The following is a 22,269-nucleotide window of genomic DNA, read 5'->3' as shown; positions in this document are numbered from 1 at the left end:
ATTTCTTAAAGTATCCTGATTTAATACACTCTTACTGAATCGCTTTCTTATGCCCCCAAATCTCTCTTTGTAATGTAGAATTGGCATTATTTTTGATAGCATATATTTGATAGCATGCATCGACGGATTTTTTTTTTTTTTTTAAAAAATAAAATTCCGAAAAATTTCCGCATCATTCCGAAAAATTGTAAACATTGTTGCTCTTTCCTGGTTTAACGCTTTCTTTGTGTGCGAATTCCATTTTCCATTAGTAGATGCATTTGTAACAGCATGCACATAACACCTTTTGTTTTGTTTTTTCAATATACCCCTAAACATATGCTGAAAGTTTCAACTTAATATCCTAAACAGTTCCTGGGGCATTGTTGGCACATACTTTAGACAGTATGTGCATAGTGTGTTTTAATTTTGTTCAACATCCTCTCAACATTCCTTGAAATTTTCATCTTAGTATCCTTAGTTTTAGCAGTAGTAGCAGCGATAATAGCTGCAACAGTTGTAGTAGTAGCATGCAAATATTGCCTTTTGGTTTGTTCAACACCCCTCCCTTCCCCTCCCCCAACAATCCCAGTAAATTTCAACTTGATCCTCCAATTCATTTCCAAGATTTTGCTGATATGCCATTTTGACAGTATGCATACACACAGTGTATTCAGTCGTAAAGTAATAGTCGTCGTAGTAGTAGCAGTAGTGGTGGTTGTAGTAGCAGTAGCAGTAGGGGTGGTTGTTGTAGCAGTAGCAGTAGTGGTGGTTGTAGTAGTAGGTAGAGGCAGTACTAGTAGCATGCACATATTACTTTTTGTCAATTTATCAATCCTCTCATCATTCCCTGAAAACTCCAACTTAATACCTTAAGTATTAAGTTTTGACTTAGTTCAACAGTCCTCTCAACACTCCCCGAAAGCTTCACTTGAATTCTCTTGGCCTTTTTAGTCACCGTGGGCCAAATATGCTTCCCTTCCCCGATAGCAAATGCTATATGTAAACAATGAGCTAAATGCATAACTTACGGCTCTTGCTCCCAGAACTCTGTGGGTGGGTTACATTCTCAGAGGCATAGCTATTGGACCTATCAACTATGCTTAACGACGTGGCTATTTCAAATTTTTATCGGATGTCTTAGGGGAAAAGAGGTGGGGGAGAGGGCTGGTGGCCCTCCAATCACTTCTGACTCTTAAAATGGACCCTTTTATTTTCCAATCGAATGAGCTCCTTCCGAAATGTTTACGACAAATCTTTCCATATAAGTGCCTTAGTGAAAAAAAAATAATGCATAGAGCCCACTTCACTCTTTACGTAGGCTGCCCTATTGCGGTGCCTATAATTGTTTTAGTCTATTTTCTGTATCTATCTTATCCACCGTCACTTGCCAGCTCTTGTTTATTATGTTACATGTTTTACTGTTTCGTCGTTTTTTCTTTTTATTGTGCTATTTATCTTTTTGTCTTGTATCACAAATTGTTCAGCTTTTTCACAAAAAAAATTATGCAGCTAATTACCATTTTTTTTTACTGTAATCACCTGTTTTACTTATTAATTAAAACAACTTTTTCCACAAAATAAGTTTTTCAAAAAAAAGTAAAGAACTCCATTAAACAAAAATTAACAAAAATAGAATCAAATTATCTATCAAGCATACAACTACCACAAATCAATATCAATAAATAAATGAAACCCAAAACAAATAGAAATTAAAATAAATAACAGATTCAAGCTCAAAACGAGCAGAAATTAAGATGAGTAGGGTTCTAAACCCTATGCTTTCTAAAAGCCAGAATGTAATTTTCATTTTACTGGACAAATCTCAAATGAATTTACTGAAAAAAATGTGCATTATCAGTTTAATATATATATGTTGATATTTCTTCCTTAAAATCTTAATGGATTTTTGATTTCTTAAAGTTATAAAAGTGAAAACATTTAAAACAATTTTTCGATACAACCTTTGTCCTGGGGGCTGTGGGGGTTTGTCATCCTCAAAGACGTAATTTCGGGACCTTTGAACTACGTTGAACAAAATGGCTCTCTCAAAATTTCCATTGAATGTGTTCGGAAAAATCGTGGGCGTGAGGGGGGGTTAGTTGCCCTCCAATCGCTTTCGACTATTAAAAAAGGCACTAGCCCTTTCAATTTCCAATCGAATGAGCCCTTTTTGAAGTTTCTACGATAACCCTTTCTATAAGAACCTTATATGCCCCCAGGGCATAACCTACAACTCTTGCCTTGAGGGTCGTGGAGGGGGGGGGTGTCATCCTCAAAGACCTAATTTCCATAACTTTAAACTATGTTGAACAAAATGGTTATCTCAAAATTTTGATTGGATGTTTTTGGGGAAAGGGTGGGCATGAGAGGGGATGATGGGCGGGGGGGGTGGCTAGTTGCCCTCAAATCACTTTCGACTATTAAAAAGAGCACTAGCTCTCTCAATTTCCAATCGAATGATCCCTTTTTTTAAGTTTCTACAATACCACTTTCTCTAAAAACCCTTATATGCCCCCTGGGCAGAATTTACAACCCTGGCCCTGAGGGCTGTGCGGGGGTTGTCATTCTTAAAGACCTAATTTCTTTAACTCTCAACTACGTTGAAAAAATGGTTATCTAAAAATTTTGATTGGATATGTTTGGGGAAATGGTGGGCATGAGAGGGGGGTTAGTTGCCCTCCAATCACTCCAATATTAAAAAGAGCCCTAACCCTTACAGTTTCCAATCGAATGAGCCCTTTTTGAAGTTTCTATGACAACGCCTTCTATAAGAAAAAAAACTTATATGCCCCAAGGGGATAATTTACAACCCTTGTCCAGAGGGCTGTGGGGGGGGGGAGGGTTATCATCCTCAAAGACCTAATTTCCGAAACTTTCAACTGCGTTGAACTAAATGGATATCTCAAAATTTTGATTGCATGTGTTTGGGAAAATGGTGGGCGTGAGAGGGGGGTGTATTGCCCTCCAGTCACTTTCGACTATTAAAAGGGCATCATCCCTTTCAATTTCCAATTGAGTGAACCCTTTTTGAAGTTTTTACGACAACACTTTCTATTAAAAACCTTATATGCCCCAAGGGTATAATTTACGACCCTTGCCCTGAGTGGTGTGGGGGCTTTATCATCCTCAAAGACATAATTTCCAGAAATTTCTACTACGTTGAACAAGATGGTTATCTCAAAATTATGATTGGATGTGTTTGGGAAAATGGTGGGCGTGAGAGGGGGGTTAGTTACACTCTAATCGCTATCGACTATTACGGCACTATAATAAGGGCACTAGCCCTTTCAATTTCCAATCAAATGAGGCCTTTTTGAAGTTTTTTCGACAACAATTTCTATAAAGACCTTATATACACCAGGGGCATAACTTACAACCCTTGTCCTGAGGGTTCTGAGGGGTTATCATCCTCAAAGACCAAATTTCCAAAACTTTCAACTGCGTTGAACAAAATGGATATCTCAAAATTTTGATTGCATTTGTTTGGGGAAATGGTGGGCGAGAGAGGGGGTTTAGTTGTCCTCCAATCACTTTCAACTATTAAGAAGGTCATTAGTCATTTCAATTCCAATTGAATGAGCCCTTTTTGAAGTTTTTACGGCAACGCTTTCTGTAAAACCCTTATATGTCCCCTGGACATAAATGAGGGCTGTGGGGTTTTTGTCATCCTCAATGACTTAATTTCCAGAACTTTCAACTACGTTGAACAAAATGGCTATCTCAAAATTTTGATGGGATGTGTTTCGGGAAATAGTTGGCGTGAGAGGGGGGCTACTTGCCTTCCAATCACTTTTGACTGTTGTAAAAGGGCACCAGCCCTTTGAATTTCCAATTGAATGAGCCCTTTTTGAAGTTTCTGCGACAACGCCTTCAATAAAAAACCTTATATGCCCCCAGGTTATAAAGTACAACCCTTGCCTTGAGGACTTTGAGGGGAGACTCCTCCTCAAAGACATAGTTTCTAGATCTTTCAACTACGTTGAACAAAATGGCTATCTCATAATTTTGATTGGATGTTTTTGGTAAAATGTTGGGCGTGGAAGGGGCGTTAGTTGCCTTCCAATCACTTTCAACTATTAAAAAGGTCACAAGCCCTTCCAATTTCCAATCGAATGAGCCCTTTTCCAAGTTTCTACGACAACTACTTCGTTTTCATTCTTTTGTTTTTAGTTACGTTCAATTTCTTTTTTCTAACACTCCTACCATTTTGCAGCTTACAAATATGGTTGTGAAAATGTTATAAAAACTTGCATGTATCCATGGTAGTTACATCAATCTAAAAAATATGAAAAGGTTGAGAAATAGAAGAAACGGCTATTACCAGTATAATTTTTTATTTAAAAAGGGCCAAAAAATCTGCGATACAAAGTCAAAAAGCTGATCAAACAATGAAAAAACAAACATGTAATTGTTGTTCTAAAAATTTGTTAAATGCTGTATAAAAATCAAAAACAATTTTGAATCTGAAATTCAACATTCTTTTTAAGCAACAGAAAAGAACGAACCAAAAGGACTAAGTCCCTGTGAGCATTCCAGCACTGGGCAGTTGACGCAATCAAAGTGAATTTTTATCTTTTAGGTTTTTTATGGTTTTTGATGCAATAAAATAATAATTCTATGAGATTCATGGTTGTAGTTTGACCTGGTTATTTGGGCTAGTTGTTGTTTATGTATATAGATAGACTAATTTGACTAACTTGAGATAGAACTAACTAAGACTATAGATAGAACTTTTATACTAGATAGACTAACTTAACAATTAAAAAAAGATTATAACCTGTGAACATGTCATTAAGATAAAACAAGTCCGCATGAAATAATAAAAGAAAATGTTTTAGCACTAGCAAGGCCGTATCCAGAAGGGAGGGGGTAGGTTGTTTGAAGCCCCTTCTACCCCCCCCCCCCAAAAAAAAAAAATACTTGTCCGGCTCGTAAGAACATTACAAAAATGTATGTAGACAAATTTGTATGCGTTTTTTAAGGTTTTTGCCCCCCCCCCCATAAAAAACAAAACAAACAAAAATCCTGCATACAGCCCTGAGTGCTAGTGCTATCCTCATGAACCCCGTCGGTCTCCAGATGAAACAAAACTAAATTATTCGGTTAATTAAATTTTTTGTAACGCAAATAATGAATAACAAAAAATATTGAAAATGCATTGTTTTACGTGAACATGTTAAGAAGTACCAGACATCTCACGAGAATAGTGGTGGCACTGAATTACTTTGAAAAGTACACCTCAGCCCTACACAATAATTGCCCGGAAAGAAGAGTGGTGGCTCAGAAGAAAAGCGCAAGGAGCTCAGCAAAAAATATGCTGTTTGCAGTGAAATGTGAAATAATACATCTAATATGTGAAATAAAAATATTTTGATTAAAATTTTAAAAAATACATGAATTAGAACTTGATGTTATCTTAAAAAAATCTAATAATATAAAAGTGCAGGAAAGTCGTGGGAAATTTTGAATTTCATAATAATATTGAGATTTCGCGGGGAAACAGACTCTAGTGGCCTAACAGTTTCGAACCTGTGTCTTATATAATAAACTAAAAACTGTGAGCCAAATTTTGATAAATCATTGACTATTAAGTTGGCAAGTGAAAGAAGGTTTCATCACCTAATTGCTCCTGTAGCTGTTCTTACTTCAAGATCTAGTCTCTTGTCCAGGATCAGATAATTTTTGGTGGGTTCTGAGACCACGAAACGGTGTATCACGAATTTTCCAGTTGCTTCGCGAATTTTCTAGTTAGTCTCTGTTATCTAAATAAAATTGTTTTTCTCTGTTGTTTTTCTATTATTTTCTTTTCAAATTTGTTTTAGGTACTTGTCGAGGAGGCAACTAGTATTGCTGAACAGTATCGAAGTAAGTCCACGACGCTACAAAAACAAATGCGTGAATTGCAATATGAACATGAAGAAACAGTTTCGAAAGCCAAAGTAAGGACTTTTTAAACTTTTTTTCTTTCTCTCTTCCTCTGTTTTCTCTCTAGTTAACTATCATTAAAAAAGAAAAGAAAAAGATCACTTAAAATATCCCATATTCATAAAAACACACAGAAAAGTTACAGACAGACACTTCAAATAATAGTATGAAAAATACTTATTTAGTAATGAGTAATTCTGATGTTACCTCGTTTCGTTATGAAGCTTTAGTTTACCTCGTTCCGTGATGAAGCTTTAAAGGGTCGCTTTGAATGAATAAATGGTTTATTTGGAAACCTGATTGAGCTAACTAGCTCAAACAGCCAAATTTGCGTTTTCGTCAAATAAATATAATGATTAAAAATAATACGGTCAATAGCTGCATAAGATGCTGTCATACTGAACACTCGTTGTTCTAATATTCATGCAAAATAATTTAAATACAAATGTTTGCTGCCTGTAACACTAAAAGATAACAGGTTGTTTTCCATTATCTGTTTGTGATGTACAACTCGACGAACGAGGATATAAAAGATTACCTATACCTGTCTTGGGTAGACACCACTAGACAAAGAATAGAAGTCTTCTTTGTGTATGTAAGATGATTTCGGGGGCAGGTCGGAATTAGAGGTGGGGAAAAAAACTGCAACCCGCAGTTCATAACGAATCTTAAGCCGAAGTCGCCGTTACAAATCATCCCTCATCCATGTCAGAGGGGTTTGTTTGGACTTTTGCTGTAGAAGTAGTAAGAGAGCTTGCCTTTACCGTATATTGTACATTATTCTTAAAGGGCTTTTTGTATTGCCTCTATTTTTTCTGTTCGTGCTTTGGTCAATTGTTGCAGCAGCAGCCTAGTTAACGGTGATATACGGTAAATAGAAATCAGAAGAGTAGTCAGCTGTTTTCTCATGTTTTCTGTTTCGTTGAAAACTAAAAATCCAGGCATTTTAGTATCTTTCTCTTTTTTCAAAAAAAAAAATAATAAAGAGTGCTAGGGTCAACCAATGAATCTTTATTACCCAAAACAGCACAAGGGAGCAAAAGTGGAATAAAAGAAAGTGAACACAAAAGAAAGAATAAAAAAAGGAATAATACAGCTTATTCACTTATTTTAATCTGACTTCTTTAGCTTATGCTGAAATGGACCCCACGGTGCTCATCCGCTGTTAGTGGGTTAGTTCACCCGTATTCTGAGACTAGACGTTTGTTTCTATCCCATGAAGGTAGACCCCGGTGCCGCGCCGGCGGATCGATCGAACACCGCCTACAAGAGGCCAGGTCGAACGCCGCCGACGTGTCGCAACGCCGCCGGCGCGCCGTAGGCGCGCCGCCCCTGGCAAAGGCGGCGGCGTTCGGTCGACTTTAAATTGATTTTGCGGCAATTCTTTATTGCGTCAACCACAAAGTCGGAGCTTTTCCTTCTCGTGTGGTTTAGTATTTCGATTTTCCTGATTAGAAATCAAGTAGGGCTTGCACTATCCCCGAATTTTCGAGTATTTCTCCAAAAATCTATGCGTCACCTCGAAAAAAATTTGGTTCTCGGAATCCCCGAAAATCACGCAATCACGGTGTCGCCCCTAACGATTTATCACCAGTAACAGTTCCAAGTAAACATTAAATTGACTAACCTAATTTTTCATTGAGCTTAATGTAGCCAAGGTTCTTTGCTTGTTACTTTGCAGGAGAAACAAGCCAATTTAAAACAATCAGGCATTCTACACGCTGAAGTATGCAAGGTTCTTCAGAAACTGACAAAAAAAAGTATCTTCTTTATGAAATGAGTTTAAATCTTTTCAAATCCATTTTCTCACTTGCAATTCCTTAAATCATTCGTAGTCAAGAATTTTATTTTCAAGTTGAATAGAATTATAGAACGCAACATTCACACAGTCTGATTTTGAAATTGATAGCAGAAAGATCGTTTCTACAGCTGAATTGTAAGTTTGCAGAATTTTTTTTTTCTTTTGCTGTTTTTAGATAAGAATTTCTTAATGTTTAATACTCAATTGTTGAATGCCTGATAGATTAAAAAAAAAATACAATTTTCTGTCTGAAAATATTTTACCTCACATAAAGAAAGAAAAACGAGCAAAAATGGGGTTTTTATAGGCCAAATGAAGATACTGAAAAAACGAAGCGAATATTTCGAGAGGACAAACGCCTCTCTTCTTCAGCGCGAAACGAAACGATGTATCAATAAAAGCCAAAAATTAAAAGAATTAAAACCAAATACCTAACAACCATCAAAGCGAGTTATTCGCCAATATCCGCGATTTGCACAAAATCCAAAAAATATGATCTGCCATCGACGGATACTAGCGAACAACTGAACAAAAGAAAGGAATCAATTCATTCACTCGAAAAACAAAACGAACCAGCAATTAAATAAGTTGGAAAACTATGTCATTTGATTTTGGATTTTAATTAAGGCATTTCTTGCAGACACCCTTTGAGACCTAAGGGGTTGTTCACGTGTTTGATTAGAGGACTGAGAAAGTGGTTCAAGGTTTATTTCAGGGATCACTAAAGTGTCGGCTTCTCTTTTGAGAAAACCGAAATATGACTCATTTATTCTTAAATCACCGGAATCTCTGTTTAAAGCTAGACCTAAATGTTGGTATTTATAAATTTCAACAGCTTCTCTGTAGTGCTGGACAATACCCTTATCATTCGAAATAAGACTAGCTTGATTAAACAAAATAGTATGGTCTGGTTTTTCAAAAATGTGTTCTGCAAGGGCATAGTCAAAATTTTCCGGTTTTTTCCGCTTTTTAAGTGTATTATTAATTGAGCTAGAATGCTGAGTTAATCTATCTGTTAGTCGCTGATTAGTTCTTCCAATATACCAAAGACCACATGAACAAGGAATTCTGTAGACACCGGAGTTTTCACCTATCGGGATAGGGTCTTTTCCTTGATAAATTTGGGACCTGACAGTTTTTCTGGGTCTATAATAAGTGTAAATGTTATTTTTCCTTAGATTTTTTGAAATGTGGTCTGAAATCCCTTTAATGTATGGGAGACCAAGATAAACTGAATTTTCCCTTTGATGTGTGTTTTCTGTGGAACTATCTGATAATCTTTTAATGCGTTTTGCAATTACAGAATTTATTAAACTAATTGGATAACCATTCCCAAATAAAATATCTCTAAGGTGGTTGAGTTCTAAATCCAAGAAACGTGTTGAACAAACTTTCAATGCTCTATCAACTAGAGAAGTGACAACTCCTCTTTTCACAGCAGGAGAATGATTGGAGGAATAACTTAAGTAACGGTCATTATGTGTGGGTTTTCTATATACACTAAACTCGAAACATGAATAATTTCGGTGCACCAAAACATCTAAGAAAGGAAGACGCCTCTCTATCTCTGATTTCTGAGTAAATTTCAGTTTTGGATCAAAGGAGTTTGATCCTTTTTACCTCCCCCCCCCCCAAAAAAAAAAAAAAATATTCCTTCTATTTATACAAAATTTAGCTATAGAATAAGTTATTTAAAAGGTTGGGGAATTAAAGATTTAAACGGACGTTACCCCAAAAATATGATTCATAAAAAATTGTAAATTATTGCCTCTAAGGGGGGGGGGGATAGGGAGCTATCATTTTTAAATGATAATACCTCATTTTTTATATTGAAAGCAGGGATGTCAAAAAGATATTTTTTTTTTCATTTAAAGCGGAGATGGAAAAAAATACTATCAAATTCCCTGGGAAACCATTGAAGTATTTTGATAGACCCAGGGCCCCCCATTGGAACTTGTTCATTGTCTTGGGTATTTTGCGATTTCTCATAGGCTACTGGCCTAATTTGGCTTTTGTGTGTGCTCCCTTTTAATTAGATTCTTTGGATCTTATTGAATGCCACGGCGAATCTATGACTCAGTTTTCCATTAGTTTGAGGTATATCTGAATAATTTCTCCTTTTTTGTTGTTGTCTTCGTGCTCCTTTACTCATACCCTCAATTTTTTTTTTTTTTTTCAATGAACACTAAGCTGTTTAACGTTACTTCCCGTGTTTGTTTGAACCATGTAGTGGCCTAGTTAATTATTAAATAAATTATTTTTTTAATGTAAAGCTGAGACAGTATCCTAGCAAGGTGGTATCCAGAGGGGGGGGGTAGGGAGGTATTACATTTAAATGCTAATATCTCGAATTTTTTTATGAAAGCAGGGATGCAAAAAAGGTAATTTTTTTAATTTAAAGCAGAGATGGCATCATATCAAGGTGGTATCCAGAGGGGGGGAGCCATCATATTTAAATGATAATGCCTCGATTTTTTTTAAGCAGGGATGCCAATAAGTTAATTATTTTTTTTTATATATATAAAGCAGAGACGGTATCCTATCAAGATGATGGTATCCATAGGGGGGGGGGGGAGCATAGGGAGTTATTATATTTAAATGATAGTACCTTGATATTTTTTTATTGAAAGCAGGGATGCCAAAAAATTATTTTTTAAAAATTAAAGTGGAGACGGTATTCTATCAAGGTGGTATCCAGAGGGGGGGGGGGTGATAGGGAGATAATATATTTAAACGATAATATGTCAAATTTATTTATTTTTTAAAGCAGAGATGCCAAAAATTAAATCATTTTTTTAAATTTAAAGCAGAGAAGGGACCTTATCAGGGTGCATGGTATCCAGGGGGGGGGGGTTAGGGAAGTATTATATTTAAATGATAATATCTTGAATTTTTTTTATTGAGAGCAGGGATGCCAAAATTTTTTTTTTTAATTTCAAGCAGAGACGGTATCCTATCAAGATAGTATCCAGAGGGGGGGGGCATAGGGAGTTATTATATTTAAGTGATAGTACTTTGATTTTTGTTTATTGAAAGCAGGGATTCCAAAAATTTAGTCTTTTTTTAATTTAAAGTAGAGATGGTATCCTATCAAGGTGGTGTCCAGAGGGGGGGTAGGGAATTATTATATTCAAATCATAATATCTTGAATTTTCTTATTGAAAGCAGCCTCAGTCCACACAAAGTGGATAAGTTTAATTTTATTCATGACAATTATAGCCACATCCCGCAGTTAGAATAGACTTCCAAGTTAAACTGAAGGAATTTTCTTCGACCAGTTGACCCCTAGATTTTTTGTCCTCCACACTATTTTGAAAGATACCTTTTTTTTACACATACTAATATTTGGACTTTCATTAGTATACCAGCTCACCCGTCACGCGTTGCCGCGATCTAAAAAGAAAGGAAATTCAATGAGAATACCCCTAAGGAAAATTTCTAAACATTCACTGTCTTAGTTAAAAGTTTCTAACGTCATAATGTTTTCATTTTAGTTTAATTATAATTGAGAAACATGTTCGAATCATACAAGATTACTTTGAATTGCTATGCAGGCTCTTCGAAAAGCTGTTCAATTTCCTGATATCGTCCATTATATAAATTCATTTAAGTTCGACCCAGCTAATTGGTTGAGACTGACACATTGATTGGAAGTTAACTTCCATTTTCTTTCCAGTACTGAGGAGGATCATCCCCATTTCGTCATTGGGGACTGATATTTGATTACTTTTTATGGTGAAATTTTAAGTTATCCTATTCAAAATGATTATAAATGATTGTGGAAAAAATTGGTAGAACAGGTTGATGTGTTTTTGCGTTTTACATATATTTCTGCTTGCAATTGTATGCTCTTCTGTGTATTGTAAATATTTTTTTATGTTGTATGTATGGTATATTTCGACAGTTGGATAATGGTTTGAAATATGAATTAACACATGTAAATTAAAGAAGTAAGAAGCCAAGCAAAAGTACTCCGTACAACATCTTTGTCCAATCCCTATGATAATTTAAAATTAACAGGATTTTCGTGAGTTATACTTGCTGTATTTTTTTTTTTTTAAATTGTTATTAAAACCTATTTTTAATACAAGGAAGGCTTTTTTAGTAATATAAAAGAGCAAAAAAAAAGCGATCAATATCAAAGTCGCCCATTTCAATTGTTTTAAAGCTGACAAAGCAGATATTGGCAAAGGGTATTAAGAAAAAATTATGCTTCGAAAGTCAAACTTATATTCAAAGTTTTTATCCAGATAACTGATGAGTTTTGTGATATGGTATTTGAAGTTTTGTATGCAGTCATTCTCGATAAAAAAAAAAACTACTAATTTTGTATTCTACTAATAAGAATACATAGCTAATAGATACTTCAACTATTATGCAAGGGTTCTGAAACGCCACAGCCATTTCGTTTCTACCAGATTTCTACTTCTCTTGATGAATAACAAAGAAGACCAGTTTCCAGCCAGCGACTTGTGAAGTTTTGAACTCGTGAATAGGCTCGAATCTGTTGTAAATTTAAGCTGTGATTTGAGAAAGACTGATGAAAACATTAATGTTTGCGGTCAACATTGATCGCACCGGCGGCGCGCCGCCGACGTCTTACCGGTGGTGCGGCGCGCTGTTTTTGGCCCCGCCGCCGCTGGTCTTCCCTCATAGGCGCGCCGCCGGTGTCTACATAAAGGTATACATAAAAACACTTTTGCTAAACCAAATAATACAGACCGCATAGTTTTTTATGTGTGCTGTAAATATATTCCAAATGGAGTCAATAAGAGAATATGAGGCGGGGTAAAAGTGTTATGCACAGGGGCAAGAATGTGCCTACTATAGCAGTCTTTATTACGGACTAGTATGCCAAACGCGTTTCTAAGTTTCTCACTTAGTTGTGTGATGAGGAGTGCCCTCATCGATTTCAGGTTTTCTCTAATTAGAATACCTAGGTACTACATATAGATTTACCAAAAGCAAGAATCTTGCTCTTCGATGCATTTAACTTCAAACTAATTTTGGCATATTCCCTACTAAGCTTATGAACATTTTCCCCAATAGATTATAAGGCTCTGCTTAAATTTGAAATATCATCGGCGTAATTGATCATGGAAAGGTCTAATCCTTTAAAAAAAATATAATAATTTTATTTTTTTTTGGGGGGGGGGTCAATCATACGATTACTATACATGGGGGCGAGGCGAATTTACTCCATGCTGGCGGGTTCCTTTTCAAATACGTATTATGGCCTTGTAGATAGCATAATAATCGTGAGCAGATACTTTCAAAACAACGCACAGCCAAGCGTACATATTTTGAAACAATTACGCAAATGAGCAATCAAGACTTTGATATTGTGTACTATGCAATAAATGAGAATGTACTCCAGGGTCGAAGACATGAGAAATATTGTGATCTGCAAGAAGGACGAACTCACCAGTACTTTTTGTGTTCATCAGAACAATCAGCTAGCAGATAATATTCCTGCTCCTGGCTTTCTTAAAACGAAACTGGTGGTTTGGGGTAGAACAATCTTTATTTAAATCCTTAATCACTAATAACTCCAGCAACTTAAAAGAACAGATGAAACTGTTATAAGTGGATAAGAATAGCACTGTGGGCTATCTTTATCTATTTTTTTTATAGCAGGAGTCAAATGTACCAATAGAGAAAGATTTGGGAACAACACCAGAGTTAAAAATAATTTGGTAAAATAACTGTATATACTGCAGAAGCTTATCGCTTACATGTAGTGAATGAAAACCGCATAGCTGTTTAATCAGTAGTTGACATTACAAACCGATATGTGATTCTACACCGACCAGACTATCCACTAGTAGGTATCCGTAATGGCTTCCTAACACAGCATTGCCAGATTTATGCCCGTCAGAATAACTCATATCTGGTACCGTAACTTAGAAGATTTGCAACTTTTCTCTAAGTTCAGATTGAGTAACCAACGAGGTACTTCTGACTCAGGGGTATTTTGCGTAAAGGACGGCACGGCACTCGGCAAAACGCATTGTAAGCATAATTTTGCTAGACTTGTCATTTGCAAAGGGAACACTATTAATAACAAAACAGTTTAATGTCAATAAATGATCTAATGGTGAAACACTGAAGTCAACATAGCTTGAACCGTTCGTAGTCGCACCATTTAAACCGAGCATAGAATCATGTAAGCCAGTAGCTTTTGAGCTGTGGATATATGTATGGTCATTTGGAACAAAAGTCAGATTGGACAAAATAGATAAAATTATTTGAGCTCTTGACTTATCTGGTACTGAGATATCACAGTTGACCTCCCCAGCAAGGATAACGCAATGAGATGCAAGGGCACACTTCTGCAAATATTTAGCAAATTTTGTTTTCGCCTTTCGGTAAGCGGCAGCAATATATCACCAGATTTGCAACTTTTATGCCAAGGAAATACCCGCTCTTGACAAGAATGGATGCGGAAAGGTAAGGACTGATTCGTATCACCAGCCCACCGGAAGGTCTGTTCTTTCCCAATGCTTAGCTGGCATAGCGGAAACTCGGGTTTTATCGTTGACATTTAATAGGGAAGAGAATTCAACTGACAAGAAATGTTCCTGTATGCATAGTACATCATTGCAAGACAGTAAGCTTTTAATTAGTGGGAGTTTATTGATTACACTGCCGTTCAGGTTCAATGGAGTCACTCTTATCCCAGAGAGGGTCATTATTTCATCATTAGCTTTCTGGCCACGGGGCACTTAATATTGTAGTATGGGTGGTCTGACTGCTTACAAAGAGCACACATCAGTACAGTATCAGAGCTTTTATCTTTTCGCCTGATTACTAGCAAAATGAGAACAGTGAATAACAGTGTTACAGTTCTTAGCAGGATATCGTAATCTTGGCACTGAAAACACCTCACCGAAAGATATTGATATACATCTATACGGAAACACTCTTAGCCCAGGTATATAGGGTATTTCATTGTCACTTGTAAATCGTCCCTACCTTCAAAAACAAGCTTGAATGAGTGAGTTTATTGGATTGTCTCCGCTTTTGTGCAATTCCGGATCATGAAACATAAATAGTTTTTTGGGGTCTCATCAAGAACATGTCTAATAATACCACTATGCATGGGGGTATTCAGTCTAGCATCGGCTTCTGTTGCACTGTTTAGCACATGGGTAAGATATTTAGCTGTATCTTTGCAATCACGCAACGTGCGCAATTCTGTGATAAGTGGCCTTGGATTAATGATACGGGCAGAGCAATCGCCGTAAGGCGCTCAATACACTCCTTACGATTGTCAGGCGCATTAAGTCCTTTTGGGGGTTGTTTGAGATTATTCAGGGCTTTGTTATATTGTGAGCATTCGCTGCTCCTGGAGTTGCACAAGCCTTATTTCGAGCTGATTTGAAGACGCTTAGGTGGTCAATGAGTTCATCTACTGTAACTACCATGTCTGTGACTTAATCTTAGCGTATGGGTGCCTCGTCCGGCTGGCTTATCACGAAATTTGGATATACTACTTTATTTTCGTCACAGGTGCGGATGGCTTTTATCAGATCATTGACTAAGTCCTGGGGCTTAACTCGATATGAAGGACAAGTATACATATCGGCTAATTACCATGATTCTTCCTTTGTCTTAATTAGTGTAGCAGCTTTGAAACACTGAACTACTTTTGTCACTATTTTATCATGCTTGCTACCCGCTTTAATTGTCCGAAAACAGTTCAAAATAGACTTAAAACTAAGTCTGGCATTATTATACAGGCTAGATTTCAAGAATTATAAAGTGTGTTTCGATTTAGTTAAACATTCCCCTCAGCATCTCATTAAAGTTTCACCTTAACACCCTTAGCCTTAGTAATAGCAGTAGTAGTGGAAGTACTAGTATTATGCACAAAATGTCGTTTGGTTTGTGCAACGTCCCCCTCAATAGGCACTGAAAGTCTCACCTTAATACCTTTAGTCTTAGTAGTAGTAGTAGCTGCAGTCATAGCTTTAGTAATAGTAGCATTAATAATATGCCCCCTTTTCCCTATAACAAATCCTATGTGTAAACAGCGTGAAAATTGCATAACTTAAAGCCTTTGCCCCAAGGGCCTTAGGGGTGCTATGTCATCCCAAGAGAAATAGTTATTGGACCTTTCAACTAGGCTGAAAAAATGGTTATCTTAAAACTTTAATCGGATTTATTTTGGGGGAAAAGGGTATTCAAGGGGGGCTGGTCATGCTTCAATCATTTTTGACCCTTAAAAAGCACTAGAAGTTTCAATTTCCAATTGAATGAGCCCCTCCGAAGTTTCTACGACAATTCATTCCTTACGAAATGGCTTGGCGAAGAGCGAAAACAAAGGATAAATATTTCAAAGAGCACACTTCGCTCTTTGCTTAGGCAGCACTATTGTTTTTGGAAAGAAACAATAGCCAAGGATTTCTGGAGAGGGACTTCAGAATGTTCTTTAATAGTTTCCCGCTCCTCCCTCCGGAAAGGATTTTTTTGTATTTTTCCAAAAAAGAGGCATGTGGGTGCATGGGCTCTGGGAAAACATTTTCCATTGTATAGAAAAAGTAACAAATTTCTTTTTTTTCAGGGTGAAAATGAGTCACTGAAGTCTCAACTAAGAAAAGCTCTGGAACGCTGCCAAAAGAGTGATGAGAAAACCAAAATGGAGTTTGCTGGCTATAGAAATGAAATATCTCTGCTAAAAGATGAACTCAGAAGAGCAGAAAAGAAGCTTTATTTTCTCACTCTAAGACAAGCAATCTGATCGTCTATTTGAAATCTTATTTATTTTATTTTTTTAGTTTTCTAAATTTTTAGTCAGATGATCAGCTTAATAAAAATGTAGACATTTTTGGGAATCATGTGGATTAGGCCTCGGTAGAGTAGTGTAATGCTATTATTAAAATGACACCACTCCTTCAACACTTTTATTCTCTCATACCCGTATATTCTTCTTGCATTTTCTGTCGTTTATTTTTATCACACTTCCATGAGTATCGTAATATTTGTGAATAAATACAATAACTTTATATTTTAGTATGAAGTTCCTCGATAAAATTATGCTCTAAAGTTAATATTTAAGAAATAAGATAGTATCTGCAATTATCTATTTGCTTAGTTATGACCTCAAGAAATGAAAAAAAGTAAAGTGTGGATTATAAAACGAAGGGGGGAAATGCAGTATAAGAACTTACCCTTGTTTCACGCTGGAAAAACTATCGTTTTTCCTTGATCCGTCAAATTACATCCCTTTGCTTCTGCAAATTTATTCTTCATAACTGTTCAATGGCTGTGTCAAAATATTTCAAACAATCCGTTTTTTGAATTAACACTTCTGTAAATTTTACAATGGATAGAACGGAGAAATTAATCATATTTATTAGAAGCTGTCCCTTAATATATAAAAAAAAGGGTATGAGGGCCATTCAAAGAAGTGATGCTTAAGGCTTGAAGTGCATAACCAAGGAAATTAACGAGGAAGCTATTAGCCTAAGCTAACGCAGGCTAGGTTTTTTTTTTTTTTGCTTTTAGAGCTTCAGCGGCTCCAAAAAACCGTTTCTGTGAGTATTTATGGGATTTTCCTGCGGCCACACTCCCTGAGCTTTTTTCGAGTTTAAAAAAATCGTGCTGTCGGACGGGCCTTATTCTCTAGGCCCGTCCAACAGCATAATATGTTGATTAGCAAATACCGGGAAACTAAATACAGAGGGATCTTGAGAATAAGCTTTCATACGTAGGGGGTTTCGGTCTATTATCGATGATATTCGGCAATGTTTCCTAGTCTCCGTTTTACATCTTTTCGGACAGCAATAATTGGACACTAAAATTGCTGGACAATTAAAAGACAGTCGACCAATTACTGTTCGTAACAAAAAGAGTATAATGTTGTTACAATAGAGTCAAGTAACGGTGAATGATGGACATTATATCTTTATTTAATCTAGATAATACAGACATTTAAATTCTTTTTAAAATACCTACTTTAACTTTATTCAACCCATGTAATATAAAGCAGGGAAGTTGCCGCTGGAATATACATCCAACCCCTCTGCCCCGCTAAAAGCCCCAGGATACTTGTGATTTTTCGCATAGTTTTCTTTGTTTTTCGCATTATTTCCCTGTTTTGTAAATATCTGATAAAAAGCTGTGCACAGAAAGGAATCACTCATCTGCCCAGATTGGTCCGAAAGGATTCGCTGAGAAATTATCATCAGAAGAGTTAACTATTTCTATGAAAAATCGGCTTATAGAAGTTTTTCTTTGATCAGGGAAATTGAAGCTATTTTTACTAAAGTTTCCTAGCAGCAGGTCCAATAATGCTAGGCATCATGGAGTGTAGTTTTTAGGATTAAGGTTCCTTACTACTTACTATTAGCTCAGTTGGTTTTTAGAAAGTGACACATTCCTCTCATCAATTTAGCAACTTACTCAGAAAACTTAATCCAGTTGATAACCCAGATTCAAGTTCAAAAAATGCCAAATACCATAATCAGTTTGTCCCAAAAGTTCGTGTACATCGCACTTTTTCGTTTTTTAATGATCTTAAAGTTGACTTAAAGCATGAAAATATCCAACTTTAAAATATGGCTAACTTTCCTAGTACTGGAGGTAAAACCTTCTTTGACTAAGTTTTGCACAATAGAAATACTTACTGTTCCACTTTTTTCTTTTCAACCCACTTCTTTCTTTTCATTATTCAGGTTGCGGCTCTAATTGCTATATATCAGTGCTGCCAAAATTTAAGCTAAACATATAAGGGCTATTCAAAAACTAGGGAACGTTTTGTAATATAACAAAAACTAGGTTCAGGAAAAATATTTTATTATATAAATCTGAAAGATTGACTAAAATGCTACTTTTCTACATAGTCACTAAACAAATTAAGGCACTTATCGTAGCGGTGGACAAGCTTTAAAATTCCTTCGTCATAGAAATTCGCCGCCTGTGATCTCTGCCACTCAGTGATGCACGCCTCGAGCTCGTAGTCGTCATCAAAAAGCTGTGTCGCTAGCCAGTTCTTCTTCTTCGGGACCAAGCGAGAACCGCTTGGTGCTAGGTCGGGATTGAGGGTTGGATTTGAGGAAGTTCTCCATATAAATGAGTCGAGACTCTCTGCAGTTCGATTTGCCGTGTGAGGTCGGGCATTGTCATGAAAAAACAAAATTTTTGACGATAACTTTCCTCGGCACTTGTTTTGCGTAGCCATAATCTTCCTCGCTGACAAGATTTGCGAAATGTTTTGGTTTTTTGGGGGAACTTGTGTACCCCTCTCCATGGACTATAATTTTGTCTCGCAATTGACGGGCTTCACCCACGTCTCGTCACCCGTTACGATTCGATCCAGTAAAGAATCACCATGTGTGTGGTAAGCGTCAAGAAATGTTAAGGCTGCGGCCATTCGCTGACCTCTATGGAGGTCTGTAAGCATTTTTGGCACCCATTTTGCACAAAATTTACGGTAGCTAAGCTTATGAGTCACAATTTCAAACAACAAAGTCCGTGAAACTTGTGGAAAGCAAAGCGAAAGCTCCATTATTGTGAAGCGATGGTTTTCACGAATCTTCTCGTCAACTTTGGCGAGAAGATCGTCTGTCACAATGCTCGAACGTCCGCTCCTCTCTTCATCATGCACGTTGGTTCGGCCATTTTTAAACCGGATGCACCATTTTCGCGCTGAACTTTCATTCATTACGCCTTTGCCATACAGTTCGCACAGCTGCCGATAAATTTCTATCGGTTTTTCGTTTTTTGCTAACAAACCGCATTACGAACCGCACTTCACAACTGGCGGGATTTGAAATTGCAGCGCACATTTTAAATTGGGAAAATGGGCAGCGCAGAAATATTTTCGTCCTTACGGCTGGATGCCGACTGAAGCTACGAGCACGCGCACACCAAAACATACGTGATCGCCGCGTGCCTAGCGGCGTCGGACGTAAACGTTCCCTAGTTTCTGAATAGCCCTCGTATCTACTTAATATCTATCTCTACTTATTGCAATACAACTAGTTGCTTACCCTGACCTTGTAGATTTTGGGGGTTGTATTTCTAATATATAGATCTGTGTAACCAATGCCTATTACCTTGAGACAATGGTTCAAATTAAACTTCTAGACATTTTCGCAATTGCTACCTGGATAAAAAAACATAATACGCTTTATGAAACTGAAAAATATGATTTGGGAAAGAATTAAGCATTTCAAACTTTGTACACTAATCCAAGCGATCAAATTTAACTACAATGAAACGAGGCGAGATTAAAGCGAGCCATAACGTTTTTGAACAACAATTTCTAATCTTACTTGGTAGAACTCCAATAAACAATATGATTATATTAAACGCACTTGTTGGAAAAAACACTTGTTGGAAAAATATGATTATGTTGGAAAAAAGTATATAAAGCTTATTATGGGTCATATGGATTAACTAAAGAGAAAAAATATTTTTTCAATTGACTCGTTGTAACACGTTGTTTATTAAGTATTTCTTGTTCTCAACTTTATGTCTAATCTTTAAAGGAATAACCAAGCTGGCACCATTAAACAACAAGAGCATATCCTTCACCGTAATTAAGCTTCTTTTGAAATTTAGATGCTCAATAAATAACATTATCTCCATTTCAGTTCTTTTGATCCTCCTTTTATAGATTATACGTATCCAGCTTAATATTGAGCTCGAATTGAGGAAAATAAGCATAGAATCAAAGCAATTTGAGATTATTTTTTTGAAAACATAGATGCCTAACGGTTATTTTCCAATTATACACAGGTTTAATCATCCTGCTTTACAGAGATAAAATCCTTCATATTAGTTTTGATTGAAATGTTGTCCCTATTCTCAATACAAATCACTACATTTTGGGGAGTACACACCGTGCCAATTTTCTTTTCGGCGGCAATAATTGGTAGCGTTCTCTTCCATCCGTATTTGTGTTTTCAGGATACCTGTAGTTGTAATCAATTTAATTACAGTATTAAACCTTTCAACCCAGAAGAAGTTTAGACTCAGTTCGTTTGGGAGAAGAGGAAGAAAGACAACAGACGACCACTCTTGCAAATATCTTATAGCATTTAAATTAGACCCAGCCTGGACGACTTAACTAGAACAAAATTTGAACGATGGAAGCCGCAATACATGTAAATACAAGTAGATTTTTCTTTCTATTTCCATTGTAACGGGCATGGGCATCGCACCCAGGGGGGGGGGGGGGGCCCCAGCAACCCATACTTTTTGAGACAGTGAAATTTGACAAAAGTCCGAAATTTCACTGAATCCGAGAAAAAATGGAGTAGCTACAGCGGAATCTCATAGAGTTCAAAATTTTGATCCTATTTCTATACTAATTGCAAGATCCGGTAGTTAAGGTAAAGAATTTAGTGGTACAATTTGTAAATTGTGCGAAGGAAGACTCGTTGCGATAAGTTAAGCTATTGAATATAGTTAAAGTCGAATCAAAATAAAATAATATCACATTTGAAATAATTAGTTGAATATTTAATTGAATTTGCTACGAAATTTTAACTTTAGTTATCTATTCTTTCCGAAATCCAAATGAATTTTCTGGAATGGACATGGTAAAACACGAAATTCGTTAACTTTCCATTTTTGTAGTTTCGCCAAATCGGCCCAACTCCAGCTAAGAAAGTGAAATCTGTTTCTGACCTTAAATAAGTTATTTCTGTACCGAATTTACCACTATTCCATTGGTTTGACATATTTCATTTTTAATATTTTTTTACCAATGATGAGTAGTGAGCTATAAAATCAGGTTGCAAGAGTTCAAAAATATACTTTGAACTCACGGTTTCTTAGAAATGACCTTAACTTAAAATCGTGGATCCGAGCAAAATTTTTTAATTTACGTTAAAAAAAAAATATCAATGGAAGGTATTTTCCAACCAGTTTTTAGCATGAAAAATTCGAAACAGATTAAAACTGTTGTGGTTCTTTCAATTCTATCTTAGATTCAAGCAGTTCAAATCTTTTGTTAATACATGACATTGTGAGGTTGTTTTATGAAGCAAGAAAAGCTTACGGAAAAGAACACTTTGTAATCGTCTAAATTCCAAATATTTTGCCGCTTCGTGACATACTGAGTCACATGAAAGGCGGGAATTGATAATCCTTGATCCAAGTTTACAATTTAAAAAAAGAAAAAATTGCAATCAAACACGCTAGAAACCAGAGCACTGGAATGGAGGGAAAGACAAATTACGGTTAATAACTTGAGATAGATCATAGAAGTGAATAACTTGAAAACTTAAACTTGAAACGAACATAAATTATTCCCATTTTCTTTTTAGAACTTGGTGTCGATAGACTTCTGCAAAATTATTAAGCCCGTTAGCTTACTTGGCACACCGAGATCAACAAATCGTTTTTAAAATATAAGAATAATTTGAGACTGAGCAGTGGCGTGCCACCACGCCGGTGGAACTGGCGGCACGCCGGAAAAATTTTTCTCCACGCCAGTGCGTCCTTCATCGGGGGTACGCCATCAGTAAATTAGCGGGGTATTAGGGTCTATAGAGGAGGCTTAAAATAAGCTTATACCTTGTTTTGTTTCTAATATAAACACTTAG

General features: G+C 36.4%; 2 protein-coding genes across 2 annotated transcripts in view; one reads left to right on the top strand and one right to left on the bottom strand.

Annotated features, from left to right (window-relative positions):
* Window positions 1–16,534, top strand: part of LOC148942770 (coiled-coil domain-containing protein 77-like) — a 58,332-nt gene extending 41,798 nt beyond the window's left edge. Inside the window, exons 6-7 of the mRNA XM_089102502.1 lie at window positions 5,805–5,921; window positions 16,275–16,534. Coding sequence (XP_088958628.1) covers window positions 5,805–5,921; window positions 16,275–16,451 — 294 coding nt within the window. The 3' untranslated portion in view covers window positions 16,452–16,534. The remainder of the gene's footprint in view (window positions 1–5,804; window positions 5,922–16,274) is intronic.
* A 2,431-nt stretch (window positions 16,535–18,965) lies between these two features.
* LOC148942769 (histone-lysine N-methyltransferase SETMAR-like) lies at window positions 18,966–19,376 on the bottom strand. The gene has a single exon (XM_089102350.1). It carries the CDS (start codon window positions 19,374–19,376, stop codon window positions 18,966–18,968), a length of 411 nt encoding a protein of 136 aa, XP_088958476.1.
* Between the last annotated feature and the right edge of the window lie 2,893 nt (window positions 19,377–22,269).

Source organism: Artemia sp. Qi Xiang Cuo, chromosome 16, assembly GCF_049724085.1.
Source record: "Artemia sp. Qi Xiang Cuo chromosome 16, ASM4972408v1, whole genome shotgun sequence".
In the NCBI taxonomy this organism is placed as follows: Eukaryota; Metazoa; Arthropoda; class Branchiopoda; order Anostraca; family Artemiidae; genus Artemia; species Artemia sp. Qi Xiang Cuo.
The sequence above is the reverse complement of the archived record's forward strand: the minus strand, read 5'-3'. Positions and strand labels throughout refer to the sequence as shown.